Source organism: Protomyces lactucae-debilis, assembly GCF_002105105.1.
Source record: "Protomyces lactucae-debilis strain 12-1054 chromosome Unknown BCR37scaffold_7, whole genome shotgun sequence".
NCBI classification, from domain to species: Eukaryota; Fungi; Ascomycota; class Taphrinomycetes; order Taphrinales; family Protomycetaceae; genus Protomyces; species Protomyces lactucae-debilis.
This window is the reverse complement of record NW_024467999.1, coordinates 589,701-614,792: the sequence shown is the minus strand read 5'-3', so window position 1 is coordinate 614,792 and position 25,092 is coordinate 589,701. Positions and strand designations below refer to the sequence as shown.

At 51.6% G+C, this 25,092-nt stretch overlaps 10 protein-coding genes across 10 annotated transcripts; 5 read left to right on the top strand and 5 right to left on the bottom strand.

Annotated features, from left to right (window-relative positions):
* Positions 1–7,448: 7,448 nt before the first annotated feature.
* BCR37DRAFT_378936 (uncharacterized protein) lies at positions 7,449–11,288 on the bottom strand. Its single transcript, XM_040869153.1, has one exon. The coding sequence runs from the start codon at positions 11,205–11,207 to the stop codon at positions 7,560–7,562; it is 3,648 nt and encodes a 1,215-aa protein (XP_040726215.1). The 5' UTR covers positions 11,208–11,288; the 3' UTR covers positions 7,449–7,559.
* A 183-nt stretch (positions 11,289–11,471) lies between these two features.
* On the bottom strand, positions 11,472–12,038 carry BCR37DRAFT_392363 (uncharacterized protein; the record flags this gene model as incomplete). Its single annotated transcript, XM_040871142.1, has 1 exon — positions 11,472–12,038. The coding sequence occupies one exon, from the start codon at positions 12,036–12,038 to the stop codon at positions 11,472–11,474; it is 567 nt and encodes a 188-aa protein (XP_040726214.1).
* Positions 12,039–12,279: 241 nt separating this feature from the next.
* Positions 12,280–13,014, top strand: BCR37DRAFT_392362 (cyclin-domain-containing protein; the record flags this gene model as incomplete). Its single annotated transcript, XM_040871141.1, has 1 exon — positions 12,280–13,014. One exon carries the CDS (start codon positions 12,280–12,282, stop codon positions 13,012–13,014), a length of 735 nt encoding a protein of 244 aa, XP_040726213.1.
* Positions 13,015–13,609: 595 nt separating this feature from the next.
* BCR37DRAFT_366909 (ankyrin repeat-containing domain protein) lies at positions 13,610–15,385 on the bottom strand. The gene is made up of 2 exons (XM_040868290.1): positions 14,354–15,385; positions 13,610–14,311 (listed from the first exon to the last, which is right to left on the bottom strand). Exons 1-2 carry the CDS (start codon positions 15,146–15,148, stop codon positions 13,646–13,648), a joined length of 1,461 nt encoding a protein of 486 aa, XP_040726212.1. The 5' UTR covers positions 15,149–15,385; the 3' UTR covers positions 13,610–13,645.
* A 72-nt stretch (positions 15,386–15,457) lies between these two features.
* On the top strand, positions 15,458–16,703 carry BCR37DRAFT_345874 (curved DNA-binding protein; the record flags this gene model as incomplete). The annotated part of the gene is made up of 3 exons (XM_040867643.1): positions 15,458–15,649; positions 15,689–16,464; positions 16,505–16,703. 3 exons carry the CDS (start codon positions 15,458–15,460, stop codon positions 16,701–16,703), a joined length of 1,167 nt encoding a protein of 388 aa, XP_040726211.1.
* A 1,210-nt stretch (positions 16,704–17,913) lies between these two features.
* On the top strand, positions 17,914–18,153 carry BCR37DRAFT_346070 (uncharacterized protein; the record flags this gene model as incomplete). Its single annotated transcript, XM_040867658.1, has 1 exon — positions 17,914–18,153. A coding segment is annotated over one exon (240 nt), but the record flags the coding sequence as incomplete, so codon positions are not given.
* A 121-nt stretch (positions 18,154–18,274) lies between these two features.
* Positions 18,275–19,300, top strand: BCR37DRAFT_378928 (uncharacterized protein). Its single transcript, XM_040869152.1, has 4 exons — positions 18,275–18,336; positions 18,375–18,600; positions 18,638–18,982; positions 19,026–19,300. The coding sequence occupies exons 2-4, from the start codon at positions 18,466–18,468 to the stop codon at positions 19,137–19,139; spliced, it is 594 nt and encodes a 197-aa protein (XP_040726209.1). The 5' UTR covers positions 18,275–18,336; positions 18,375–18,465; the 3' UTR covers positions 19,140–19,300.
* Positions 19,301–19,303: 3 nt separating this feature from the next.
* On the bottom strand, positions 19,304–20,668 carry BCR37DRAFT_345996 (uncharacterized protein; the record flags this gene model as incomplete). The annotated part of the gene is made up of 1 exon (XM_040867654.1): positions 19,304–20,668. The coding sequence occupies one exon, from the start codon at positions 20,666–20,668 to the stop codon at positions 19,304–19,306; it is 1,365 nt and encodes a 454-aa protein (XP_040726208.1).
* A 1,166-nt stretch (positions 20,669–21,834) lies between these two features.
* Positions 21,835–23,946, top strand: BCR37DRAFT_286566 (cytoplasmic asparagine-tRNA ligase Nrs1). The gene has a single exon (XM_040866846.1). It carries the CDS (start codon positions 21,925–21,927, stop codon positions 23,629–23,631), a length of 1,707 nt encoding a protein of 568 aa, XP_040726207.1. The 5' UTR covers positions 21,835–21,924; the 3' UTR covers positions 23,632–23,946.
* Positions 23,676–24,984, bottom strand: BCR37DRAFT_289656 (uncharacterized protein). Its single transcript, XM_040866849.1, has 3 exons — positions 24,828–24,984; positions 24,281–24,774; positions 23,676–24,241 (listed from the first exon to the last, which is right to left on the bottom strand). The coding sequence occupies exons 2-3, from the start codon at positions 24,695–24,697 to the stop codon at positions 23,720–23,722; spliced, it is 939 nt and encodes a 312-aa protein (XP_040726206.1). The 5' UTR covers positions 24,698–24,774; positions 24,828–24,984; the 3' UTR covers positions 23,676–23,719.
* Positions 24,985–25,092: the final 108 nt, after the last annotated feature.

Below are 25,092 nucleotides of genomic sequence, written 5' to 3'. Positions count from 1 at the left end.
ACCCTAACCCTAACCCTAACCCTAACCCTAACCCTAACCCTAACCCTAACCCTAACCCTAACCCTAACCCTCTGCTTTGATGATTGCGGCATTGACTGACGCACACCCTCATCCAGTCGGCAAGGATCCAAAGGACATTGTGACGCCAAAGAATAGACGCCAAATGCTCAAAAGTGACGAGCGTGACCTCTGGATCGAGGCAGAGCAGCGAGAGATTGCAAACTTGCTGGAACGCGGCACTTGGGAACTCGTCGATACCGAGCCAGGCCAACCAGTAATCGGAAACATGTGGCGATACAAGCTCAAATTGAACCCAGATGGCTCGATCGACAAATTCAAGGCGCGCCTTGTCGCGCACGGGGACCAGCAAGAGGAGCATGTTGACATCTCGGAGACCTTTGCTCTGTTGTGCGCAGGTGCAATGGTACATGGAGATCTATCGTCGACCCATGCCTGTGACCCCGAGCCTTCGCGACAGCAGCATTCGATATTTCACTGTCCCCATCGAGACTCGAACTTCGGATTGACTCATACACCTGTTGGACTGGGACGACTTTCCCGCTGCACCACAAAAGCTCTCAAGCATTCGGATACAGGGTCAGTGCTCCATATACCATTGCACCTGCGCACAACACTTCACCTGATTCTATATCCCCTCTCGGATCATAGCTTTGCGTCTATCAACACTGCGCCTAGCTTCCTGAGGTCTACATGGAGATCTATCGTCGACCCATGCCTGTGACCCCGAGCCTTCGCGACAGCAGCATTCGATATTTCACTGTCCCCATCGAGACTCGAACTTCGGATTGACTCATACACCTGTTGGGCTGGGGACGACTTTCCCGCTGCACCACAAAAGCTCTCAAGCATTCGGATACAGGGTCAGTGCTCCATATACCATTGCACCTGCTCCATATACCATTGCACCTGCGCACAACATGCTCCCGTTGCAAAGTTCACCACGATTCGCACCCTGCTAGTCATTGCTGTCAACAAGGGTTTGAAGGTCTGGCACATGGACGTTGTTGGCGCTTACTTAAATGGATACTTGTCAGAGAAGGTCTTCATGCACGAGCCAATTGGCTATGAGAGTGGAAATGGCGCTGTTTGCCGTCTCAAGCGCACGCTATATGGTCTCCGACAGTCTGGTCGCGAGTGGTATATTGTCATGTCGGAGTTCCTGTTGTCCTATGGATTCCTGCGATGCGAGCATGAGCAAGGCTTGTTTGTTCTCAGAGGTGGAGATATTCGGCTTGTCCTCTATGTCGACGATCTATTGATGATTGCTGAGAACGACAGCGCCCTGGCTGATTTCAAACAGGCATTGTCAACAAAGTGGGACATGACAGACCTTGGTATTGCCACACAATTTTGTGGCATGGAGCTATCCTACGCTTCTGATGGCAGTATCACCCTGAGTCAAGCACGTTACTGTCGGGAGATTTTGAAGCGCTTTGGACTCGAGTCTTGCAATGGTACACACACACCAATGATGAGCGGCCTATCGCTCTCTCAAGCAACATGTGATCCCACACCAGCCGAACGAGAAGAGATGGCAACCATGCCGTACATGGCCGTCATCGGGAGCTTGATGTACCTTATGACCGCAACACGACCAGACTTGGCACACTCCATGGGCGTCCTAAGTCGTTTCATGGCAAAGCCGAGTTATGAACATTGGCGGGCAGCGAAGCAACTCCTACGCTATGTGCAGCACACGAAGGATGTAGGTCTTGTCTTCAAGAAGGGCGACTTGGATGTGCACGTGTACTCAGACTCCGACTATGCCGGCGACCTTGACAACAGCAAGTCAACCAGTGGGTACATTGTCATGCTCGGCCCAAACTGCGTTTCTTGGAGCAGTCGGAAGCAGGAAGTCATTGCGCAGTCTACAACGGAGGCAGAGTACATTGGGCTGGCCAACGCGACAAAGGAGCTCGAATGGGTCAAGATCATCGTGCAACACCTACTGCACGACTTCAAAGCCACCGATGCGCGCTTGACATTTCACATCCATGGCGACAATCAGGGTGCTATCGCCTTGGCAAATGATGCTCGCTTCCACACCCGCACCAAGCACATACGGACGAAATATCACTTTGTGCGAGACTGTGTACGGCGTGCTCGCATGTCACTCGGATACGTTGCTACTGGAGACATGATTGCAGATCTGACAACCAAAGCACTAGGTCGGCAGAAATTGCAAAAGTTCATGGCAATGCTCGGCCTTCGTCGCAAGACTAGCTAGCCTCATGGACGACAATGAGCTAGGTGGAGTGTTGTGTTGAGACGTTGATTGTTTCAGGAGCTCATTGATGATGCGACGATCAGGGGCCCAAGCTGACACGCTGGCAGGTTGAGGACATGTGAGGGGGCTGTGTAGCAGGATATATAAGAGGATGCATCGGTGATGATTGACGGTAAGCGGATTGCAGCTAACTGATTGCGATAGTACTTCAACTATGGGGTGTGCTGGCCTTTTAAGGCCTGCGTTGTCAACTCATCGGCACAACTCTCACGCTCTAGAGTTGCCTGCGCACAACACTTCCCCTGCTTCTGTATCCCCTCCTTCCGTCTTCCCGATGCCAAGCAGCCTTTTGAAGTTTTCGAATTTGCTTCGGCCGAGAGCTTTTGTCAGCAGGTCCGCGAGCATTTGGCCAGTGGCAACATAGTCAAGATGCATACAGCCAAGTCGAAGACACTCGCGAACGTAGTGGAAGCGTGGCAAGATGTGCTTCGTGCGTGTGTGAAATTTGCTGTCCTTTGCCAGTGCGATAGCTCCTTGATTGTCGCCGTGAAGCTCGACAATAAGTGCTGCATCTTTGCCATCGATTGGCGGTGACATGTGAGCGATGATGCACTTCAGCCATTGAAGCTCTTTTGTGGCATTGCTGAGTCCGACATACTCTGCCTCGGTTGTCGACAGCGCAACAACGTCCTGCTTGCGGCTTGACCAAGATACGCAGTTGTTGCCGAGGAGACTAACGTAGCCACTTGTCGATTTGCCCGTGTCCTGGCAGCCTGCGTAGTTTGCGTCAGAGTATACGTCAAGCTTGAATGGGCCACGTGAGATGACGAGGGGGTCATCCTTTGTCGACTGCATGTACCGTAGCAGTCGTTTCATTGCCTTCCAGTGTTCGTGGCTTGGGTGTGACATATACTTGCACAAGATGCTGAGTGGAAACGCGAGATCTGGGCGGGTCGTAGTCATGACAAACATGAGGCAGCCGACAGCCTCTTGGTAAGGAATCGAGGTCATCTCCAGTATTTGCTCCTGCGTGGGCTTGACATCTTTGTCCTGAGCCGAGAACTTCGCGTTTGGGTCCATCGGCAGTGCTGTACCTTTGCAGTCTGCCATACCGAAACGTCGCAGTGTATCTTTGATGTAGCGCGAGCTTGACAACTCGATAGTTCCGTCGTTGCGGCGCACCAGCTCAACGCCGCAGAATTGTGTGGCTAGACCTAGGTCTGACATGGCCCATTTTTGCTTAATTGCGGTCTTGAAATGCTCGAGTGCATGGGAGTCGCGCGCGACGATGAGCAGATCATCAACATAGACCACCAATCGAATTACTCCACTTGGCATGGTGAACAGGCCTTGCTCCTGCTCACACTGAACGAACCCGTAAGCGGTGAGAAATCTGCATAGCTCGAGGTACCACTCCCGACCTGACTGCTTGAGGCCATACAAGGTCTTTTTGAGCTTGCACACGCGGCCTGTACTGTCCTCGAAGCCTTGAGGTTGCTCCATAAAGACATCTTCGCTGAGAGTGCCATTCGGAAACGCGGCGACGACATCTAGGTGATGGATTTCCAAACCTTCATTGACGGCAACAGTGAGCAGAGTGCGGACAGTGGTGAACTTAGCGACCGGTGCGAATGTCTCGTTGAAGTCGACTCCCTCGATCTGCGCGTAGCCTTTTGCGACCAGGCGTGCCTTAAACTTGTCCAGATTGCCGTTTGGGAGAGACTTGACCTTGAATGCCCATTTGTTGCCGATGACAGGGTGGTCCTTTGGGCGCTCCACCAAGTCCCAAGTTTTCATTTGCCAAAGTGTGGTCATTTGGTCCAGCTGAGCCTCTTCCCAATACTCGCGCTCTGGTAGACTAGTCATCTCTCGGTAAGAATTTGGCTGGACAATCTGTGCCGCTGGTCGTAGTACCTTTGGTAAAGCTTTTGTGAACAGCATGTTGATCTCATCCACTTCTTCCATTTCCTCATGTTGGCCTTCGGGTGCTAAGGTGTCTTCTTCTTCGTCGCTGATGCTGTCCTGCGCCGATACCTCCTCAGTGTTGTCGTCGTCGTGCTTGTCGTCCTCTCCGCCGTCGTTGCTGGTCTCGTGAAAGACAGCGTCCCGTGACCTGATTGTGCGGCGGTGCTTGGGATCCCAGAAGCACCAGCCTTTAGTACCAGAGGGATAACCGACGAAGACTACCTCTTTTGCGTGGTCGTCCAGCTTCTTGCGGGTTGCGCCTGGTACGTGGATCCAAGCCTTGCATCCAAAGACGCGTGCGTGTGAGAGATTAGGCTGCTTCCCATACCAGGCTTCGTAGGCGGTCATGTCCTCAAGAGCTTTGATTGGCGACCTATTGCCAATGTACACCGCGGCGTTGATGGCAAACGACCAGAAGCTCCCGTCGAGTCCGCTTGTAGCAAGCATTGCTTTGGCGCGCTCAGTAAGGGTGCGATTGAGGCGCTCTGCGACTCCATTCTGCTGCGGCGTGTGTACATTGCTGAGGTTGCGCTGGATGCCTGCGTCGCGGAGTACCTTGTCGAAGTCTGCGTTGATGTACTCGCCGCCGTTGTCTGTGCGGAAAACTTTGATTTTGTGGCCGCTTTCCAACTCTGCGCGCTTTTGAAATTGCTCAAAAGCATCCAAGGCAGACGACTTCTCTTTGCAGAAATACACCCAGCTGAATCTCGACATGTCATCTGTGAAAGTCACAAAGTACTTGTGGCCCTGGACGCTCTCAACTGGCATGCTGCATAAGTCCGAGTGCACGAGGGCGAGTGGTTCAGTTGCACGGCTGAGACTTTCTTGCGGAAAAGGGCGTCGAGCAAGCTTGCCTTTCAGGCACCCGACACACTCGCTGGTGTCAACTTCTCCATCTCCCATGTCGACGCCTTCGACCATGTCTTCAATACGATCCATTGCCTTGGTGCCAATGTGAGCAAGGCGCTGGTGCCACAGTTTTGCCTTCCCATCTGCTTTCATATTTAACGCAACGGCTTCCTCCTGAGGGGACAACCAGTAGAGGCCATCCCCTTCCTCTCCAGCGGCAAGCATCTTATCATCTTGCCAGAGTTGCCACCCATTCTCGTCGAAGTGAACGCGTCTGCCACCCTTAGTCAATTTGCTGATCGACAGCAGATTGAAATCAACATCTGGAACATACAGGCACTCGGGCAACAACACTTGTTCATTGACCCTGGCAATGCCGCTACCCATGACTGGCTTGGAGCTACCGTCGCCGAATGCCACTGCTGGTACTGCTGACTTGGGTGAGAGGGTCTCGAAAGTCTCTTTCTGGCCGCTGACGTGGTGGCTCGAGCCACTATCGATGACCCATGCCTTGCTGGCGCTTGTCTTTGCTGCTGTATGCATCACATTTGCTGCTTTGGCCGCTTTACAATTGTTGGCAGTCTGGTCGATCACGATCGGGTAGCGGGAGTAGGCTTCAGACTTTTCATTGCTACCTGTTGACTGTTTACCTTCTGGACAATTGCGCATGATGTGGCCCATCTGCTGACAGTTGTAGCACTTATATTCCGAGAAGTTCTTTCTCATACCTGGCCTCCAGCTGGTAGGCCTGAAGCTGGTCTCCATTCGCGGCGTTGTGTACATCGCGTGCGCCTGTGTGCCTGCCAAGCTCTTGCGACGCTCCGCCTCACCCATCAAGCTATTGGTGAGGAGGTCGATGTCGGCATTGCCGTTTGCAACGTACCCTTGGCGGAACACTTCCCAATCGTTTGGCAGACTGTTGAGCAAAGCGCTCCGCTTCTCAAAGTCCGTCACGTTGCGCCCGCAGTCCGCCACTCTGGCGATCAGAGTAAGCACGCGATCAATGTGCTCTTGCATGGAGGTGCCAGCCTTGCACTTGTAGGCATACAGTTCCTCCTGGCGGCGTGCTAGTAGCAACTCCTTGCTGCCCTCATTGGACTTGACAAGACCGGTCCAGATCTTGGCAGCCGACTCTGCCAAGTTGACCCTCATCATGACGTTGGCATCGAGGTGTTTGATGAGCAGCCTCTTGGCATCGCCTGCAAAGACTCGATCATAGGCACGGTCATCGACGTCGATGTCGGTGAAGACGTAGTCGTCCAGGGCGTAGGCTTCCACGGTGATCTGAAATACAGCTTTGAAGTTTGCCCACGACTCCTGTTTCCCATCGAAGACCATTTGCGGGACATATCGCATGAGGTCCTCACTGCGCTTCTGCTTGCGGGCAGCGGCCTGGGGATCGGCATCTCCGGCTGCTGGTACGGAGCCTTCGGTGGCATCGACGCCTTCTGGGCGTGTCTTGGGAGGCATTGATTCACTTGGTTGGCGTTGGCGTTGACGTTGGCGTTTGCGTTTGCGTTTGCTTTGACGTTTGCGTTTGCGTTGGCTTTGACGTTTGCGTGATCGGGTTATTCAAGGCCCATAGCCTGATTGACGGTAAGCGGATTGCAGCTAACTGATTGCGATGGTATTGTGCGCAGGTGCAATGGTATATGGAGCACTGACCCTGTATCCGAATGCTTGAGAGCTTTTGTGGTGCAGCGGGAAAGTCGTCCCCAGCCCAACAGGTTATGAGTCAATCCGAAGTTCGAGTCTCGATGGGGACAGTGAAATATCGAATGCTGCTGTCGCGAAGGCTCGGGGTCACAGGCATGGGTCGACGATAGATCTCCATGTAGACCTCAGGAAGCTAGGCGCAGTGTTGATAGACGCAAAGCTATGATCCGAGAGGGGATATAGAATCAGGTGAAGTGTTGTGCGCAGGTGCAATGGTATATGGAGCACTGACCCTGTATCCGAATGCTTGAGAGCTTTTGTGGTGCAGCGGGAAAGTCGTCCCCAGCCCAACAAAGATCTCACGACGTGATCGGCAGTGGCAAATCGCATGTCTATGAACGACCATCATGGAACAACACAGAAAACAAGAGAAAGCAATAGAACAACAGATGTTCTATTGGCTTCCATGGACACAACAAACGTTCCAGCAGCTTCCATGAGCGCAAGTATATAAAGGTGGCAAGGTCTCATAGTAACATAGTAAGGAATCCCAGTATCAGCTGAACACGCGAAACACCTAAACACCCGAAGAGTACTGACGTACTCGCATGTCATCATCGCGTGTCTTGCCACTGCTCTTCGTCGCGCATCAATGACCATAAATCGTTCCTTCATGACGTCGACGCGTCAACATTCACACTAGTGAACGAGGACGCGAAAGAAATGCAATGCGAAATTTACGTAAGCCGAGTATTTGGTATGTGAGAGAAATCTAGCAATGCCATGAGTAGCCCGGGAGATAGGAAAAGGACTTGCTGTTATTCATACCTCGTCCGCTATCTCAATCAGACGCGGCGCTGAGCAAGTCGCTCTCTTTGCGATCGCTTTCTGCATACGCGACGGAAGCCTTGACTCGACCGCTCGTTCGACGCCCTGCTGAAGCAGCCAGAGTACCTGGCAGGGCAGGCTTGTGCCGCTTTGATACCTTGGCTTCTGTTTTCGCCTCCACTTGTGTGCTACGCTTGTTGATCTTTGCGACCTTGGCTGGCGATGACAGAGTAGCAGTTTGATGGGAACTCGTTGCCATGCGCGGCCGTGTCAGGCGAGCTACTTTGTTGCGAATAGCATCACGAAGTTCCCCGCTGATAAAAGAATTGGTCTGTGTTTTGGCAGCTTCGACTGTACTGCGCAGAGCACAGAACAAGTCAGTAGGGAGCTTGAGCTTCTTTGGATACGCATGCAGTGGCCAACTGTTGTGCTCAGCTTTTGCCGCGAAAACCGCCTCAGCCACGTCAGATAGGATATGTAGACCCTGCAAGTTAGCAACATCACTAAGAAATAGTGTACCGACCTCGGAGTTGTCTTCACTGATGGCATCGGCCACTTGTTTGAGCCTCTGTGCATAATGGTAAACAAGCGTCAGACTCTCCTCCGTCACAATGGCATCAAAGTAAAAGCTGAAATAAACGGCAAAATTGAGCAAGTCGCTGTCATCACGGTCGTCAACAGCGAAATCGGGGTGATGAGCCAGCAGATGAACTAAGCGTGGCAACATGGACTCCATGAGATACTCTTGATTGCGGTGGTTATGGGCGATGTTTTTTGCCCATTGCGTCGCCTGATGCTGCAAAGCCACATCCGGGTCGTGTGCTGCGAGAAAGAGAATCACATGGAAGCGCGGAGACAACTTGCCTGCCACGAGCGATTTTTGTAGTCGGTTCAAGAAGGCGGTGCGGACATGGTACTCCAGGTCTTGCGCAAAAAGGGCAAATGAGTTGAAATCGCGAGCTCCAAGCAACTTTTCGTAGACAGGAAATTGGGCAAGCTTGATGATCATCCTCGCTGCCTCAAGTCTGATGCGCGACCGATGGTGACGAGGCGTATTGCTGTCTGGCACAACCTCTCCAGCGTTGTCCACAATAGAGCGCAGAGCTTTGAATACTGGACGAGCGATCTCCGCAGCTGTCTCAGCTGCATTGAACGCTCGTAGTCTATTGCCCAAAATTTTGATAGCCAAGCACTTGGCCTTGCACTCGTCCTCCAGAGCGTCATCGCCAACCCATTCCTGGTCAGCATCGTCGTCGACCTGAGTTCTAGATTTGAGCAGCAACTCCTTCAAGCAGAAAGCACTGATGTCATTGGCCCACTTCTCGATTGGCTGCGCTGCCATTAGACTCAGCTGTGCAAGAGCAGACAGCGACTGCAAAAGATTGTCTTCGCCATACACTAGGTTGGACATGATGATCTGGCTCAAGTCTATTGCCACCACATCTCTCGACTGCATACTGCATAGAATAGTGACCGCCTGCTTCACGTGTGCAACTGGTCCTTCCAACACAATGCGCTTCAATACTTTGGCAAAATCAGGGTCCTCCGGAAGCGCATCTTCATTCGATCGAGCGAATTTGGCAAAAGCTCTGAGATTGTCCAGTGCCGTTGACACGCCCTCAGCCTTGATGTCTTCGATGATTGGTTCAAGGTATGCACGATAAATGCTCGAGTGCGAATTTGTGATCACTTTCAGCAATTCTTGTGCGGCCAGAGCGTGATACGAAGCTCTGCTCGTAGCAGCCGTGTAGATGCCAGGCATGATACTGCGGTTCAAGACAAGGAACGCCGACCTCCGTAGAATTGTTATCATTGTAGCTGCCATGCGGCTCGAGGTTTTGCCGATTCGCGATTTGAACTCGCAATAGGCCTTGCAGATGGCTCGATGGTCACTGCTGGGGTCAATGCACACATGAATCAACTTGTAGTATCTCCGGTCGTTGAGTCTTGCAAATTGCAGCAAGTCCTCTGCAGCAGCATGCGAATCCGCGAATTGAGCAGCAAGAGCGTTGTGCACTTGACTTTGAAGCATGAGTATCTGTTCTCGATTTTTCTCCATCACGCCGCCATTGTATTTGTCGCATATCTGAATATACTTGAACAACAGCTGGCTGTTGCGCAACTGCCTGGTGCCGATAATAACGAAAAGTGCTTTCCGTGCCCTATCGTCGGCCAGGGAAACCATTTCCATGAGGCGGAGGCACCTTGAATGATCGTCATCGTTGACCACATCTAGAACCGAGTCCAGGAGTCCTTCTTCCAGCATCGCGCTGACTTCCAGATCGTTGATGTACATGCAATGGAGTAGATCATTGACCAGTGGTCCGAACTTGTCCTTAGCTAGCCTGCTCCCACCAGCGATATCAGGTAGTGCTGAGTGGAGAAGCTTAGAGATAGTGGAGAAGCCGACAGCTTGCGTAGCATGCTTCTTATCCCGGCATCGTATAGCAAATTGAGCCAATACAGCAGCGGTGAGTCTTTCTTTGGCAACGCTGTAAGGCATCTCTCCAACGACCTCACAAGCAGCGCTGCGTACCTTCTCATCAAGATCGATGAATTTTGTCATCAAGCCATCAATGCATACCTTTTCCACTTCAGTGATTCGAGAGGCTCCTGGTGCACTGTGTAGAATTTGGCCTACTCCCTTAACCCATGTTGTCCTGACTTGAGCAGATTTATCATTCCGCCGGCTCGTCCAAGACTTGAATGTTGACGGATACTGCGTCAGTACGAGCATTCCGTTTAGGCTCGAGAGCATTGCATTGATAGTAGCTGTGGCCACGATTCGACACTCAGTATTTTCGACGTTCAGCTCGCTTTCAAGCTGCGGGATGACATTCTGTAAAGTAGTCGGTGCGAATCTAAACAGCTCGAGCACGAGATCGTGCACTCGATGTAAACTTTCAATCTTGTTGTCGGCGTCATTTTCTCGCTTGGCTGCTTCGCAAATGACCTCGGTGAAATGCTGGCACACATTGCGCTGCAACCTGTCGGCGCAATTATTCATGACTGCAGCGGCAACTTCGCGACTGGCCCGCGCTTTTGAAAATGTTCTTTTCTTAGATACTTCTGACTGTCGGAACTGGTCGAGCAAAAGTGTGATGACGCTCTCTGGCACTATCGGAGCCTCGTTGACTAGTTGCGACATAATACTGATCATGTGAGCCTCTGTGTTTTTACGCTGGTCCTCGCGGATCGTGGCAAAAAGCGCCTCGAAGAAGTCGGCGACGAGAGCTTCGCTCTTCTCCGGCAAATCGCACACGAGAACAATGCTTTCAACTGTGGCGAGACTCTCCAGCAAGTAGTAGTATTGAGGGTAGTAGGGGCCTTCGGGGTCATGTAAGCCTTTCAGCTGTTTGATGAAACATTCAAAGACGGGCTTCAGCTGAGTTTGCGAGAATGGCGCGTCGGGCGCGCTGAGGCGTAGAATGTCCGCCACGCAGCATGCCGCATAGGCTGTCACGCCCTTATTCTTATGCTGAAGCAATTCGCCAGTAGCAAATTGTGCAGCAAGTGGCCTCAACGTGTCTAGGCTGATTTGGTCTTGGTTCAGTTCAGCCAATTGAGTGGCCAGCGTCTTGACTTTCTTCAAAAGCTCTCCAACATTGAGGGACTTGACTTGGTTCCAAGCAAGTTCAGCTTTCAGCTTCGAACGAGCCATCAGTTGTGCGTCAGATCGTTGCCAGGCTTTGGGCGCTGCGCATTCGTAGTCCTGGGCTTGATGCAGTCGCGTGTTGTGTGGTTTCGTGAATTTGGGAAATTTTGAAGACGCGAATGGATATTGGATCATGAACTTGGCTATGTCTACGTTGTACAGAGAGCTTCCCTGAGCTGAAATCGATGACTCCGGGCGCTGCGAGCGATCTCCTGAAAAGACATGGCCTTAAAATGTACGTTGCCTTGGTTCTGTCCATCTGCTCATGCGTCACTGGTCAGAGTAAAAGGGCGATGAGACGTCTTCAAAGCTAAGCTCCCAATCATCAATCTCACGAAAGTCATCGTTCGGCGTACTATTTTGCTTCTGGACTGTTTCCTTTTTGTGAAGAGGAAGCTCCTCGTCAGGAGCTACAAACGCAACTGACGCATCTGCTTCTGAATCATCTAGAGCAGCCTCATTTTCGTGTGAAGTTTCGCGCAATGTCACTGGAGCATGTCCCGCAGCCTTTGATCCTTGTATCGCAGCGCGGGTCGTCTTCACTTTGTTGCGCTTCGCTGCGACCATGAATTGCTTCTCCATATGGATAGGCCGGGCATTAACGGAAATCTCTTGGAAAGGTCGTGCTGCACGCTGATTCCTTTCCGCAGATCTTCGCGGCGCGCATTTCTTAGCCCTTCCTTGACGAGTAGGTCGTGCCGCGTATTCGTGAGTGCCGGACGGCGCAATGGTGGTGACTTTTGGCTCAAAGGGCCTGTGCGCACTTTTTACGGTCAAGCGATGCTCCTGATTTGTGAGTTCTCCTGCTTGCTTGGGTCTGCGAAGGGGTCGTGGCATCTTCTGCAATACTGAATATGTGTAAATTGCTTCCTGGCGCTGTTTCTGGCAGTTGTCAATGGCACTAAAAGCGCTCGTGTGTGTCGTCACATGCGCAACGAACGGATTTCAAACAAGCCAAGTCCGGGGCCGAGCGCGACCAGGCAAAACAACTCACCAACACGCAATCTGGCCATGCATTTTTAGACGCGGACATCCATCTCATCGATCGCACTGTGTGTCTCGATCTGCTGCTGACCCCATGGCAGCCGCTGCAGGAGAACCACACCCAGGCGCTTCAGACTTGGCCAGCAATCGCGAACGCACAACAGCGGACAGCAGCGAAATAGAGCCGCAGCCGCTAGGACCTTCTCCAGATTTGCTTGCATACACTGATGTGCCCATCAGAAAGCTTCTGGACAAGGTGATTGCCTACATTGAATGCCAGATCGCGTTCGCCGACGACGTGATGAGTCCGCAGGAAAAGCCGTGTGGCATTGTCGAGCAGCATAACGACCAAATTGCTGTTTGTTTAGGCCGTTTCAGGTCGGCTGGCACTTTGTCCGTCTCCATACGCGACTACATGGAACGGCTGCACCAGCACTGCGAATTCTCTTCCTCCAAACTACTTGCGCTTGTATATTATTTAACAACGCTTGAAGGACTCTACGCACGAATTTCAAAAGTTCTTCGGCAGAACACGGTTCATCGATTGGTTCTCGCAGGCTTTGTTATTGCGTCAAAGGTACTGGATGACAGAATCAGTCGGCAGATACGATACAGTGTTGTTGGGGGTCTCAGCCTGGCGCATCTCCATGGTCTGGAGCTGGCTCTCTTCTTTTTGCTCAATGGACAAGTCTGGCTTACGGAAGCTCGCCTCATTGACGCTGGAAAGGTGTTGTACGGCCACCCACCGGAGTGCCCGGTTGAGCCTTTGCTCAAAACGACCGACGATGTGATTTGGTCGCAAGTCGGCAATCGCGCGTTCGAATCGTGATCAGCGGGTTTGTTCTACACACTTTGCGATAAGTCATCGTGGTCTTGCGTCGTGTGCAAGAATGGCTGGTTAGTATCGTACAGATCATAAAAGTCGACTGCACGCTTGTTGATGAAGCCGACACCACGGGATCCATCAGGCAAGGTGCTCCAAAAGTCATGGCAATTGCTGACCCATCCATGATCAAAGGGATTCTGGTACCGATTCCGCTGATTGGCACGCCCAGGGATTCCTTCCCTTGCTGTGTCCACAAATTGGTCTACACCGAGAAGTCTGGCAACCCGCCTTATTGGATTGGATCGTGGCGATCTTGCATGGCCGCACTCAGGACCATGCTGATGTTGTGGCGCATCGCCTATAGTAGCTGCATTTGGCGCAAGCTGCGTGTTCGACCTCTGGTAGTCATTATCGATGACACCATATTGCCTCAATTTGAGTACTTCATGCGTTGTGGTTGCACGAGCAATCTGCCAAAGTTGTACAGATAATAACATAGTAATCCACGTCAATTGCAGGCTATCCCATCCTGCTAGTAGTAGGCCAAAGCCGTCAATTTGGAAAGTACTGCAATAGGGCTCTGCAAGCAGCGTACATTCGACTGCTCCATCCACTGGTCCAAGAATGCTCAAAGCTAAAAGTCAGAAGCGTATCGTAGAGTGGGCGGTGTACCTTGGTAAGTCAGATAAGCATACATTGGAATGCCGGCAAATAAGGTCAAAAGGTAAGCCATGAATGAGCGGTGATTTCTCAGGCCAATACAGTTGTCGACCCATGGACAGTGGTGATCATGGCGCGCTACGCAGCGTTTGCAAACTTTGCAGTGCTTACTGCGTAGTGGTTTGCGCATGAGACAATACACGCAGTAGTGCTGTGCATCGAAATTCCCATCCTGGACGAGCTTTTCGATAGTATCGCGCTGTTCCGCGCGGCTTCCTTCTTGTGTCTTTACAAAGCCGGGGTCGATGAGCATAGCGCGATAGAAATTGAATAGACAAAGAGCAAAAATCACTCCGAAGATGCAGTTGCAAAGTGTGTAGGCCAAGTAGGTTGCGGGAAGTACGCGAAAGAGCCAATGTAGCGTTGTCCAAAATGCAGATCCAGCAAAGATGCCAGCAAGATAAGGCGTTTGATGTATGCTTTGCTCCTTACCTTGCAGGCCAGCCTCAATCTTCTGGCATGTTAAGACTACCAAGATATTGACTGGTAGCGCAATGATAATAGAAGCACGACTGAAGAGCAGCAAAACAATGCCAATGACCAAATGGGGAAGTGAGAAGATTGCTTTCCTATGCAACGACTGTTGATTTTGTAAGCATTTGTTAGCCATAAAATCACTCACCTTCGGCAGCCATGATGACATGATGCGGCCCGTTTCTGGATCACGCCCGGCAAGTGCCAGTCCATCTTCTAGAGCATGCAGTGTCTTCAATTCAGACGCTAGGTCACGAGCCGATTTTCCGTTTGGTTGCTTGTGGTCAATATCGATGCCCTCCTGTATGAGACGCTTGATGCAATGCTTGTTGCCACGCACGACAGCCCAGTGCAAGGCATTGAGGCCATCCTTATCCTGAGCGTTGATACTCGCACCCCATCTAGCAAACAAATCCACCGACAGGGCGTCCCCCTGGTAGGCTGCCCACATGAGACAAGTATGACCTTGTGGGTCAACTGAATCCACGGCAACGTCAACCTGAAGCAGGAACAAGATGAGAAACACATTGGAAGAATGCGTGGCGAGCTGAAGCGCATTGTATCCCTGAGCATCGACACGCTCTGGATCAGCTCCTTGTTGGCACAGCAAGTGGGCCATGGCTGTGTGTCCAGACTTTGCAGCCCACATCAATGGGGTTGCTTTCAAATCTCCACCCAATGCGTCCACCTCTGCTCCGTGGTCCAACAGCGTTTTGGCGGCCGAGAGACGATCATTGATAGCTGCCCAATGTAGGGGAGTGACGCCTTGCTCATTGCGCGCATCTGCTGTGTACTTCTTATTCGTTATGAGCCAATCTATGCGTTGCCAATCACCATACTGTGCTGCCACAAAGATGTCACTGCCTTCTTCTTCGCTTGCTGCACCCGACGATTGCACTTGATCGCTAGTAAGGGCGGCAGTCTTTTGGGCCGTGGTGCTCATGCACGTTGATACCTGACGCAACTCGCGATGTAGCTGTAAATAAGACGAGGCCACACACTATGTCCACTCGAAAAATAGATGCTTGCGGTCAAAGAATAGCTGGGCTGCAGTCTTCTGAACGTCCAATCGGCGTCTTACAAATCGCCTGAAGCTTACGGACTTGACTTGAAGCACTTCACCAGTTCGCGCATGTAGAGTGGAGGTGTACATCCACGTGCGGCCAAGTTTTCACCGTGGAAACTGGAAAGTCACCCCAGCAGCGGCACAAGAGCTAATACCTAGACAACTGCTGCTCCTCGTCCCAATCTAATGAGCAAGACTACTACTGCTGCTGCGGCTGCCAAGCCTGTGGACTACACGCTCGCCAATCCGGATACTCTCACGAAATACAAAGTTGCCGGAGAGATCAGCACAAAAGTTCTTGAGCAGATCAAGCAACTGCTGGTTGCTGATGCCCGCATCATTGACATTTGTAAAAAAGGGGATGAACTGCTGAACGAGGTCAGCATATGCCGCTTTTGGAACTTTACTAACGAATAGGCTTGTGGCAAGGTGTACAAGGGCAAGAATGTCACCAAAGGTGTTGGATTCCCTACCTCCATTTCAGTCAATCACGTCGCTGCTCACTTCAGTCCGCTTCCTTCCGATTCAGAAGCCTCAAAGCAACTCGCAGATGGTGATTTGGTAAAGATCTCTCTCGGTGCTCAGATTGACGGCTTTGGGGCCATTTTGGGTGACACCATCGTGGTTGGTTCCTCTGACATCGTGGGCAAAAAAGCCGATGTTATGCTGGCCGCACATCTGGCGTCTGAGGCGGCTATTCGCCTGATCAAACCCGGCAACAAGAATTGGGATGTGACGGATGCTGTGCAGAAGATCGCGGAAGCCTTTGGCTGTCAGCCATGCGAGGGCATCTTGTCGCACAACCAGGAGAGAAATGTGGTTGATGGTAAGAAGGAGATTATTCTCAACCCAAGTGAGAACGTCAAGAGGGAAACCCACTCTTTTGAGCAAGGCGAGGTATACGGAGTTGACATTCTCGTGTCCTCTGGCGATGGCAAGGTGAAGAAGGTCGACTCACGAACGACCATTTTCAAACGAGCTGCTGATTTGAAGTATTCTCTTAAGATGCCCAGTTCACGAAAGACGCTTTCAGAGATTGACAAGACATTCGGAGCCTTCCCATTCACGCTCAGGTCTCTCGGTGACGAGAAAGCCGCACGCATTGGTGTCATTGAACCGCAAAAGCATGGATTGCTCCTGGCCTACGAAGTCTTCGAAGAGAAGCCGGGCGAGTTCGTCGCTTTATTCCACACGTAAGGCTTCCTGTCTATGAAGAAATACTTATACTTGCAGAACTATTGCTCTCGGTCCAAGCGGCACCATCAAGCTCGCCGGACCAGCACCTGTAGACACTGAGAAGCTCAAGAGCGATAAGAAGCTTGAGGATGAGGAACTCCTTAAGCTCATCACCGCGCCACTCAAGGCTGCAAAGCTCAAGAAGAAGAAGTCGCCTGCAGCGGCGGACTCCGCAGAAGCAGTCACTGAGGCATAGTGTCTTAGCACAGACAACCGAAGGCCTTTTATAGCCAGAACAGCGGCTTGATCATGCCACGTTCCTGTTGGTCTCGTACCCATGGCTCTGCCTGGCAGACAGCCTACTGAAGCTTTGCCAGTCGCGGTCTATAGTATCTATGGATGTGTGACTACTTATTTGGCAAGTTGTGAAATTTCGCAAGCCGCCGTGTCCTTCCACATCACGAACCACAACTCTTGGGCTAAGTTAGGAATAAAACGCTCTATTAAGGCTGGCCAAAGACGAGACTTTGGTACAGTACAACCAGCTTTATAGCCTCTACGCTTGAGAGTGGAAGCTGACAGTCTCGAGTCTGCGCTAGTGCACTCTCATTGCCACAGTTCCGTGTTTGCCGCCACAGACTTAATCCTATACACAGTAGGTCTCCTCTTTTGCTCGACATCATCAAACAGCTCTCTTCTTGTTTGCCATGTCTGCCAGAACATCTCCTGTAGGCGCTTTGCCTGATAAGCGTCCATCGGCTATGAGCTCATCCGACGCCTTCAAGCTTCAGCAATCTGCTCAAGATGAATTTTCCGCGGCAGCAGCATTCAAGAATACGCTTGCGCCAGTATCTGCTCCTTCCTCTGTGGCTTCCCATGAAGATACTGCTCAGCGCGCTACTGACCACGCTGCGTTGAGTAAAGCGCCAGCCGCTACAAGGCCAGTCATCTTTCCTGACGAATCACGTTCAGCGGAGGGCCATGCAAATGGACTGCTCGCTCATGGCGACGCTACTCCATTATATGGCGAATCTTCTGACGTAGACTCTCAGGTACTGATGCATGATGACAGTGGAGCTGAAGAATTTCCGTCGTCGGATTTGTCTGAGCCTCCGACTGACCTGGAGGACAATCCATCAATGCTGAAGAAACCGGAGTCCGCGAAAAAGGAATTCCGTAGGCGCAACGGAGGTCCCAATCATGGTCAAGGTCCTCTCGACACGACGGCGTTCTTGGCAAGCCAAAAGCGTTCTGCATCTGACGAGCACCTTGGTATGGATCGAAGCAAGAAAATCAAGATTACCTCCCCAATGAAGCATCGACCAGGATCAGCTATTGACCTTGGTGTCTTGCCAAGTGACTCAAAGTACAAGACAAAAGGCGAACCAGAGACACGAACACGTACCAGAGATGACGACCAAAACGCAAGTCGTGCGCTCGTGAGAAGAATCTACTAACAATAGTCTAACGACGAGCACTGTTCAGCTTGTCGAGGGACAGGCAAACTACTATGCTGCGACGATTGCCCTCGGTCTTTCCATTTCAGCTGCATCGAGCCGCCTATTGAAGAAGCAGATATACCGGACGAGCCTTACTTCTGCATGTCATGCTGGGAACGACGCGTAATATGTTGGCGCATTCGAGACACAATGCTAATGAAAAGTATGGATTTCCGGACCCGCCACCTGGCCTGTTCCGCCAGCTGATGAAAATCGAGCTCACAAAGGACCCTTGCATGTTTCTGCTACCTGCCAAAATTCGCGATTTCTTCGAGAACGGTAAGTCATTCCCTTGTGTCCCTATTGACCACGCCGTTAATGTCTCAAAGTCTCTACTGGGGAAGCTGGTGAATACGTGGAGGCCAAGGATCAGAAAGCACCGCGCAAAGAGTAGGCAAATCCTTCGTTCACCACGGGGCTGACAATAGTCGTCACGGTTTTGCTGAAGAGGTCGACCCATTACGACTTCGGGATAGACAAAGTCAACCAATTCTATGCTACCGGTGCGGAGAATCCGCTATGGCATCGACCGGCATGGCTTCTTGTGATCATTGTTCTTCGCACTGGCATTTTGATTGCCTCGATCCACCGCTCAGTGGACCGCCGCTATCGACCAAGAAGTGGATGTGTCCACTGCATGCCCACGAGCTGACGGTGCGTTGTCCATGTATAGGCCCAAGACTAATGATAGCCAACCTCGCGGATCCCAAAGAACCCTCACATCGTCGACGTCAGTCTGCGTCGCGGCTTCGCAAATAACGGCGATGTGGATGTTGAGTTGGAGAGTGACGTCCAGGAGTCCACGGCATCTGAGTCGGACAGCGACATTGGCGATGGCTCTCAGATAATGGCCAAGGCCGTTCACATGCCCAGAGTCAAGTACCGACTTCCAGAATCAGGCGTGGCTCTGGACTTCCTCGACACTTGCCGACGCAGCAAAGAGGTGGAAGGTCACAAAATTCTCGATGTCCTTACCGCTCGGCAAAACGGCGTCGTTCGACAAAGTTTGTTGCACGCCTTGATCGATGTCGTCTTGGTAAATTGTTCTTCCTCAAGTTGAGCCCGCTAACAAGCAAAAGAACGAGCACGAGCAGGTAGTAGGAGAAGAGCAAGAGCGTTCTCAGCTGCTTGCTCTCAAGACTCTCATGGCTGTCAAGGGCAAAGACCAACTCGTCAAGTTTTTGGCGGAGTAGATGTGATCATGTGTGGCCAATGACCAAGAGACAATCACAACAATGCACCTCGAGGTTTAGGGCTTTTGAACTATCATAGGAAGGTATGTTGCTTAAGGACATTACGCTCTTGCAAAACAGTGTAGGTCTTCTGGAATGTAAAATTAAAATCAATGACCGTGAGCCTAAATATCATCTTCGCGACTAGAAGGATTAACGCGATCGCCGCTGTAGGCTTTAATGAAGCCTTCTTGATAGTCGACTGGCTCGTGGTTCATCGGCACGAAGTAAGGCTGTCCCATCATGGTCGGCAGCATGGCTGGCGCATGCATCGGCATACGAGATTTGGAAGCATTTCCACAACGGTCCTTGCCAAAGTTGATGCGATACTTGCCAAGCTTGTAGCCGTCTTTCTGCTTAATACCTTCGATGGCTTTAATGGCGCTCGCGAGATTGGTGAAGTTGACAAAAGCACACTGTTTCTCGCGCAGCGAGTTGACCAACTCGATCTCCCCAAACTCGGAAAAGTCAGCCTTGATCTGCTCTTCCGTCAAGCTGTCTTCAATGTTGCCGATATACACATTGCGACTGGCTCCAGCACCAACAGCAAGGGCGAGGGCTGTAGGAAGGGGTCCCGAGTGCTTGCCCCATCCGATTTTGAGACGACGATTGTGAATCAGCAAACCGTGCATGTTGGAAATGCTGAAGAAGGCGATTGCTGCATTTGGATCCACAAAGGTGACGAAGCAGATGTGTTTGTCAGGAATGTATCTAATGTGATGTAAAATGCCGCCTCGAACAACATTGCAAATCTCTTCCAAAGTTGTCTCTGGGTGGATATTTCCAAGGTACACCGTCCGATTGCCCATGTTGCTTGCAATTACGCCAGAAGTGAGATAAGAGTTGGGATTTAACATCATCGGCATCTGCGGCATTTGCGAGAGACCAAGGTTGCCGAGAATAGCTTGGTTCTGAGCGGCGACGGTCTGTTGCTGCTTTGATACGTATGCACAGCGATCTTTGCCGTAGTATACGCGGCGATCATTCCAGTCTGGCTCAGAGGGAAGCTGCTGAACAGCCTTCATGGCGTTGGCAATGCTCAGGAAATGCACAAAGCCAATGTTCTTCTCGTGAACAATTTTGACCTGGTCAATGGGTCCGTACTTGCCAAGCTGTTCGCGCAAGTCATCCTCACCCAGTTCAGCAGGCAAATTGCCAAGGTAGACGTTGCGTGTAGCCCCAGACTGCTGTATGGCCATTTGTACATTGGCAGGCAAAGCGGACGGCTTTCCCCAGCCGACCTTGATCTCCTGATCGCGCAGCGTAAGCTTTCGCATAGATGCGTCTGTGTGAAAGTGGGCAGCACTGATGGGGTCCACGAACGAGATGAACGCACAATTCTTCTCGGGTAAGACACGAATGGATTCAATCGGTCCGGTTTTGACAAGACTGATGATTTCGTCGGCGGGTACATCATCTGGAATGTTGCCCACATAGACAGTCCGCCCGAGCGCACCAGTGAACTGATTCACCGAGTGTCCAGCCAGCATGGGATTACCCTGAGCCGCTGTGGGCGAGGAATCAGCTGAGGAAATCTGCTGCATGTGCTGCTGAGGCTGAACTTGGAGATGCTGTTGGTGCATGTTGTAAGGTAGCGGAGGACTCTGCATTGGCGAGCCAGGGATTTGCTGCAGATAGTCTCCCATGCCGCCCGGACTTTGAGGATACTGGTTGAAATTGAACTGTGCTGACTGGAAGCCAATACCGGGAGTCAACAAGTTGGCTGGGATCATGTGCATACCATTCATCATGTCGAAGGTGGAAGGCGAATTGAGAGGCAGTCCAGGAGACCCGGCGCCATTGACACCTGAATCGTGATTGCTGTTCTGAAAACGCCGTCGAAAGTCAGAATGGGCATCTAGATTGAGACCACCAACAAATTTGCGACTCGTTTCGCGCGCTTCTTGCATATTGTCTGCTGAACAGAGGATGAAAGAGAATGGGAGGAGTTGTAGGAAGAGCGATTGTGAAGACTGGAAAAGGCTCCACAGTCAACGGGCTAGAATCGATATAGACAACCGAATGAAGAGAATCCGCGCCGCTTGAGAGGGATCAAGTGCAGAATTGGTATTCTGGCAGTTGAAAAACTGGGCCCGACCTCTCTATAAGGAATCTCCCGTAGTGCGAAGTGGATGGATGCTGCCTTGCCACGCAACAAACGCACACAGGGGAAATGTGGCCAAGTTGCTAATTCACTCCTGTACTCGGAAATGGGAAGAGCACTGAGCAATGCGATTTGCGACGGTCCTCAAGGAGTTCGCGTGTTAATAGGGGGTAAGCAACGAAGATGCGTGTGTCCAAAAAACGGGATAGTGATCGTAATTCTTGATGCGATATTGGCGGCTCTGGTGACGAGAAGTACTAGAATGCCAACAACGGCCGACGCGAAGGCAAGCAAAATATAGTCTAGCGGCGTGAAGAGGAAGAAGTAACCAGCTAGGAAAGGCCGCCCAACAGCACCGGTCTGCGTTTGCGCCAAAAGGAGAAATGGTAAAGGAGTCGCACGGGGGTCGGCGGAGCAGGAGAAGACAGACACTTGCTATGAGCGTGGAATCCGGTGAGAGGAGCGGCCTTACAAGGCGAGTCGCTTTGCTGCCGCTGCTGTCGCGCCTCGAGCCCTCGCAAGTGCAAGTGTTGGAGCGATCTGCTGCTCTGGAAGTCACCGCCAAACAAAATTTCATCCGGACAGCTGTCGCTTGCACATACAACAAGCACAAGTCAGGCTCGTACATCTGCGGTATTGGCCATGGACGCGGTGCAGACAGCGGCAGAGAAGCTCGGCTTATCTCAGCAGCACATCTTTGTCGATGAACAGTCTGGATCGGACCACGCTGGCAACGGAAGTACAGACTCGCCGTATCAGTCTGCAATCAAAGCCTTCCAGACACATGGCAAGAGTGCCAATATCCAGATCAGAAAGATCTCTGCGGATAAGTACGCCGATCTGTCTGGTGCAGCTGCCAAGCGAGCTATCAAGGGCATCGAGGTTATTGCGAAGAAGAAGGCCAAAGCTGAGGAGCTTGCTAAGCAGCAAGCCGTTGCTCAGGAGGCAGCGGGCGCAAGCGACGCGCTGCGTTTGGAGGAAGCGAAGAAGATCGTTATCACTGAAGATGCCTCATTACCACCCGCAATGAAGATCAAGATCAGGCAGGCGACAACATCTCGTGGGAAGCGGGTCAGGATCTCTGGCTGGGTACATCGCAAAAGGGACCAAAAAGGCCTCATTTTTATTGTCTTGCGCGATGGAACTGGCTACCTACAGTGCGTTCTGGCCGCAGATTTGGCCAAAACTTACGAAGCACAGATGCTCACTCTTGAGTCAACCATCACCTTATACGGTATCATTTCAGAACTACCAGAGGGCAAATCTGCGCCAGGCGATCATGAGCTTTCGGCAGACTACTTTCAACTCATTCACTCAGCCCCTGGAGGAACTGAAGCCATAACCAACAAAGTATCAGAGGATACGACTGGGAGTATCTTACTTGACCAGAGGCACTTGGCCATACGTGGCGAGACGGCAAGCGCAGTTCTTCGTGTTCGTGCTGGGGTGTTGAAAGCCTTCCGACAGACGTACGAAGACATGGGAATAACAGAAGTCACGCCGCCTTGTATGGTGCAGACGCAAGTTGAAGGTGGTTCCACCCTTTTCGCTTTCAACTATTACGGAGAGCAAGCCTACTTGACGCAGTCTAGTCAACTCTATCTTGAGACCTGTCTACCATCACTTGGTGATGTCTTTTGCGTGCAGGAATCATTCAGGGCTGAAAAGGCACACACTCGTCGTCACCTGTCTGAGTATACGCATGTGGAAGCCGAGCTGGCCTTCCTAGACTTCGAAGAATTTTTGGCTCATTTGGAAGAGTTCATCTGCTCGTCCATCGACAAGATTTTGCAAGATCCCATCGCTGGTCCCCTTGTCAAGCAATTGAACCCTGACTTCGTACCACCGTCGCGGCCTTTTCTGCGGATGACCTATGAAGATGCAATCAAATACGTCAACGATCATGGCATCTTGACGAACGATGAGCCCCCGAGGCCACACGTATTTGGGGACGACATTGCTGAGGCTGCCGAGCGCAAAATGACTGATCAAATTGGCAAGCCTATCCTGCTGACCCATTTCCCCACCGAGATCAAGGCCTTCTACATGAAGCGTGTGAAGGGTGATGCACGATGCACGGAGAGCGTGGACGTCCTGATGCCAAATGTCGGCGAAATTACCGGCGGTAGCATGCGTATCAGTGACCTTGATGAGCTTCTCGCTGGTTACAAGCGCGAGGGTATTTCCCCCGATCCTTACTATTGGTACACCGATCAACGCAAGTATGGAACGTGTGAGCACGGCGGTTACGGGATCGGTCTTGAGCGCTTCCTCGCTTGGCTTACGCACAGGCACACAGTGAGAGAGTGCTCTCTCTACCCGCGATTCACTGGAAGATGCAAGCCTTAAAGACGGGCCACTTGAAACCATTTATAGACAGTACGAAAACATTCACAACCCACGCATGCAGCTGTCCCTTTCTTCACAATGCGCATTGTCAGTCATCCCCTGTTGCGGCGCTTGTCGGCCTTGACGTTTGCAAAGCTCCTCGAACAATGGCCAGTTTAGCTTGAAGCTCTTCCTGTGCTGTTCGCAAGTTTCGACGTGCTCTGAGACATGCGAGTTGTGCTGAAGTCAATGCGAGTTCCGCTGATGGTGGATCCAATCGAGTCAGATCATGCGCCGCCTGTGAGAAGTGGTGAGCAATCTCGACCCACTCTGTAGGAATCTGTCCCTCCGAAAGTGCTGTAGTCAAACGAAGAACGGACGATACCCTTGGATGGAGCCTTTGTAAGACCAAGGCCCTTGTTCGCAATGTCTGAGCCAGCTTAGCCTCTCCGTGTTCAATTTCTGTCAGCTGATGATTTGCGGCAGCGTCGCCCAACAGTTTCTCCAGCTCGGCCTTCAGCCTGGCATCATCATGATCCCGCCATCTGGCGTAAGCACTGAACCCTCTGAGCAAGCATGCAGCACAGGAGAACACAAGCTGCAAGTCTGATGCAATTCGAATATCCTCAAACTACCACATTAGCGAATGCACTCAGCGGCGGGAACATACCCATCTTAACACAGCAAAGGCTTTCGGGGAACCAGTTACCGCGTGTCCGATTTGAACAAGCTCGCATCTTGCATATGAGATCGCCAGCGCTGTCAGTGTTATGGCAAGATTGGTTGTCGTGAAATAGGAGGTGATGGCTGCTGTGAAGAAAGTGAAGCGCGGCAGGGCGATGCTCTTGAAGAACTGACTGCAGAACTCAATCATTGGCAGAAACTGTGCCCTTTGCTTCTCGTCCAGGTAGTGGCCGATGTAAATCGTATTCATCAATATAGGTAGCAGGAGCGCTTGCAATATGGACTTCTCTGCAAAGTGATTGCCAAGCATGCAAGCAGCGAGGATTACAAGAATGTGACAAGTATAGTCAAGAGCATGACACATGCCATTCCCAACGAACAGCGACTTAATAGCTCTGAACATGACCTCTGCACTCGGCCTGGCTCTCTAGGTGCGAGGAATATGAGCAAAAGATGTGACACTCTGAAGATTGTGCGAGCCTTTGTTATGCCCTGTTAGGCTAGCTCCCGCTTGCGCGCGTAGATTCAGATACCAACGTTTGCCAAGCGCAATCTGAGACACACGAAGAACAGCAGTCTTGCTTCGTCAGTCGCGATCAGGTTCTGCAGGTGTCCAAGCTGAAGTGTCAGTCTCGTTGGTTCTAATCCCCTGGTCGTCGTCAGCACGTGATCGATCGATTAACCAGCTGCAGCCTTGCACTCCTACATACAAGCAGCCTACATAAGAGCTTAATTCCAGATGGCTGACATCAATGCGTGATTGACTGGCTCTTGACATCGAGACAAGGAAAGCTGAAT

Coding starts and splice junctions, on each gene's coding strand:
- BCR37DRAFT_366909 (XM_040868290.1), bottom strand. CDS start 15,148: ATGAGCACCACGGCCCAAAAGACTGCCGCCCTTACTAGCGATCAAGTG. Junction 14,312..14,353: donor TGTCATCATGGCTGCCGAAG/GTGAGTGATTTT, acceptor CAAAATCAACAG/TCGTTGCATAGGAAAGCAAT.
- BCR37DRAFT_378936 (XM_040869153.1), bottom strand. CDS start 11,207: ATGGCTCGTTCGAAGCTGAAAGCTGAACTTGCTTGGAACCAAGTCAAG.
- BCR37DRAFT_286566 (XM_040866846.1), top strand. CDS start 21,925: ATGGACGCGGTGCAGACAGCGGCAGAGAAGCTCGGCTTATCTCAGCAG.
- BCR37DRAFT_378928 (XM_040869152.1), top strand. CDS start 18,466: ATGGCATCGACCGGCATGGCTTCTTGTGATCATTGTTCTTCGCACTGG. Junction 18,601..18,637: donor TGCATGCCCACGAGCTGACG/GTGCGTTGTCCA, acceptor GACTAATGATAG/CCAACCTCGCGGATCCCAAA. Junction 18,983..19,025: donor CCTTGATCGATGTCGTCTTG/GTAAATTGTTCT, acceptor AACAAGCAAAAG/AACGAGCACGAGCAGGTAGT.
- BCR37DRAFT_289656 (XM_040866849.1), bottom strand. CDS start 24,697: ATGTTCAGAGCTATTAAGTCGCTGTTCGTTGGGAATGGCATGTGTCAT. Junction 24,242..24,280: donor CCTTTGCTGTGTTAAGATGG/GTATGTTCCCGC, acceptor CTAATGTGGTAG/TTTGAGGATATTCGAATTGC.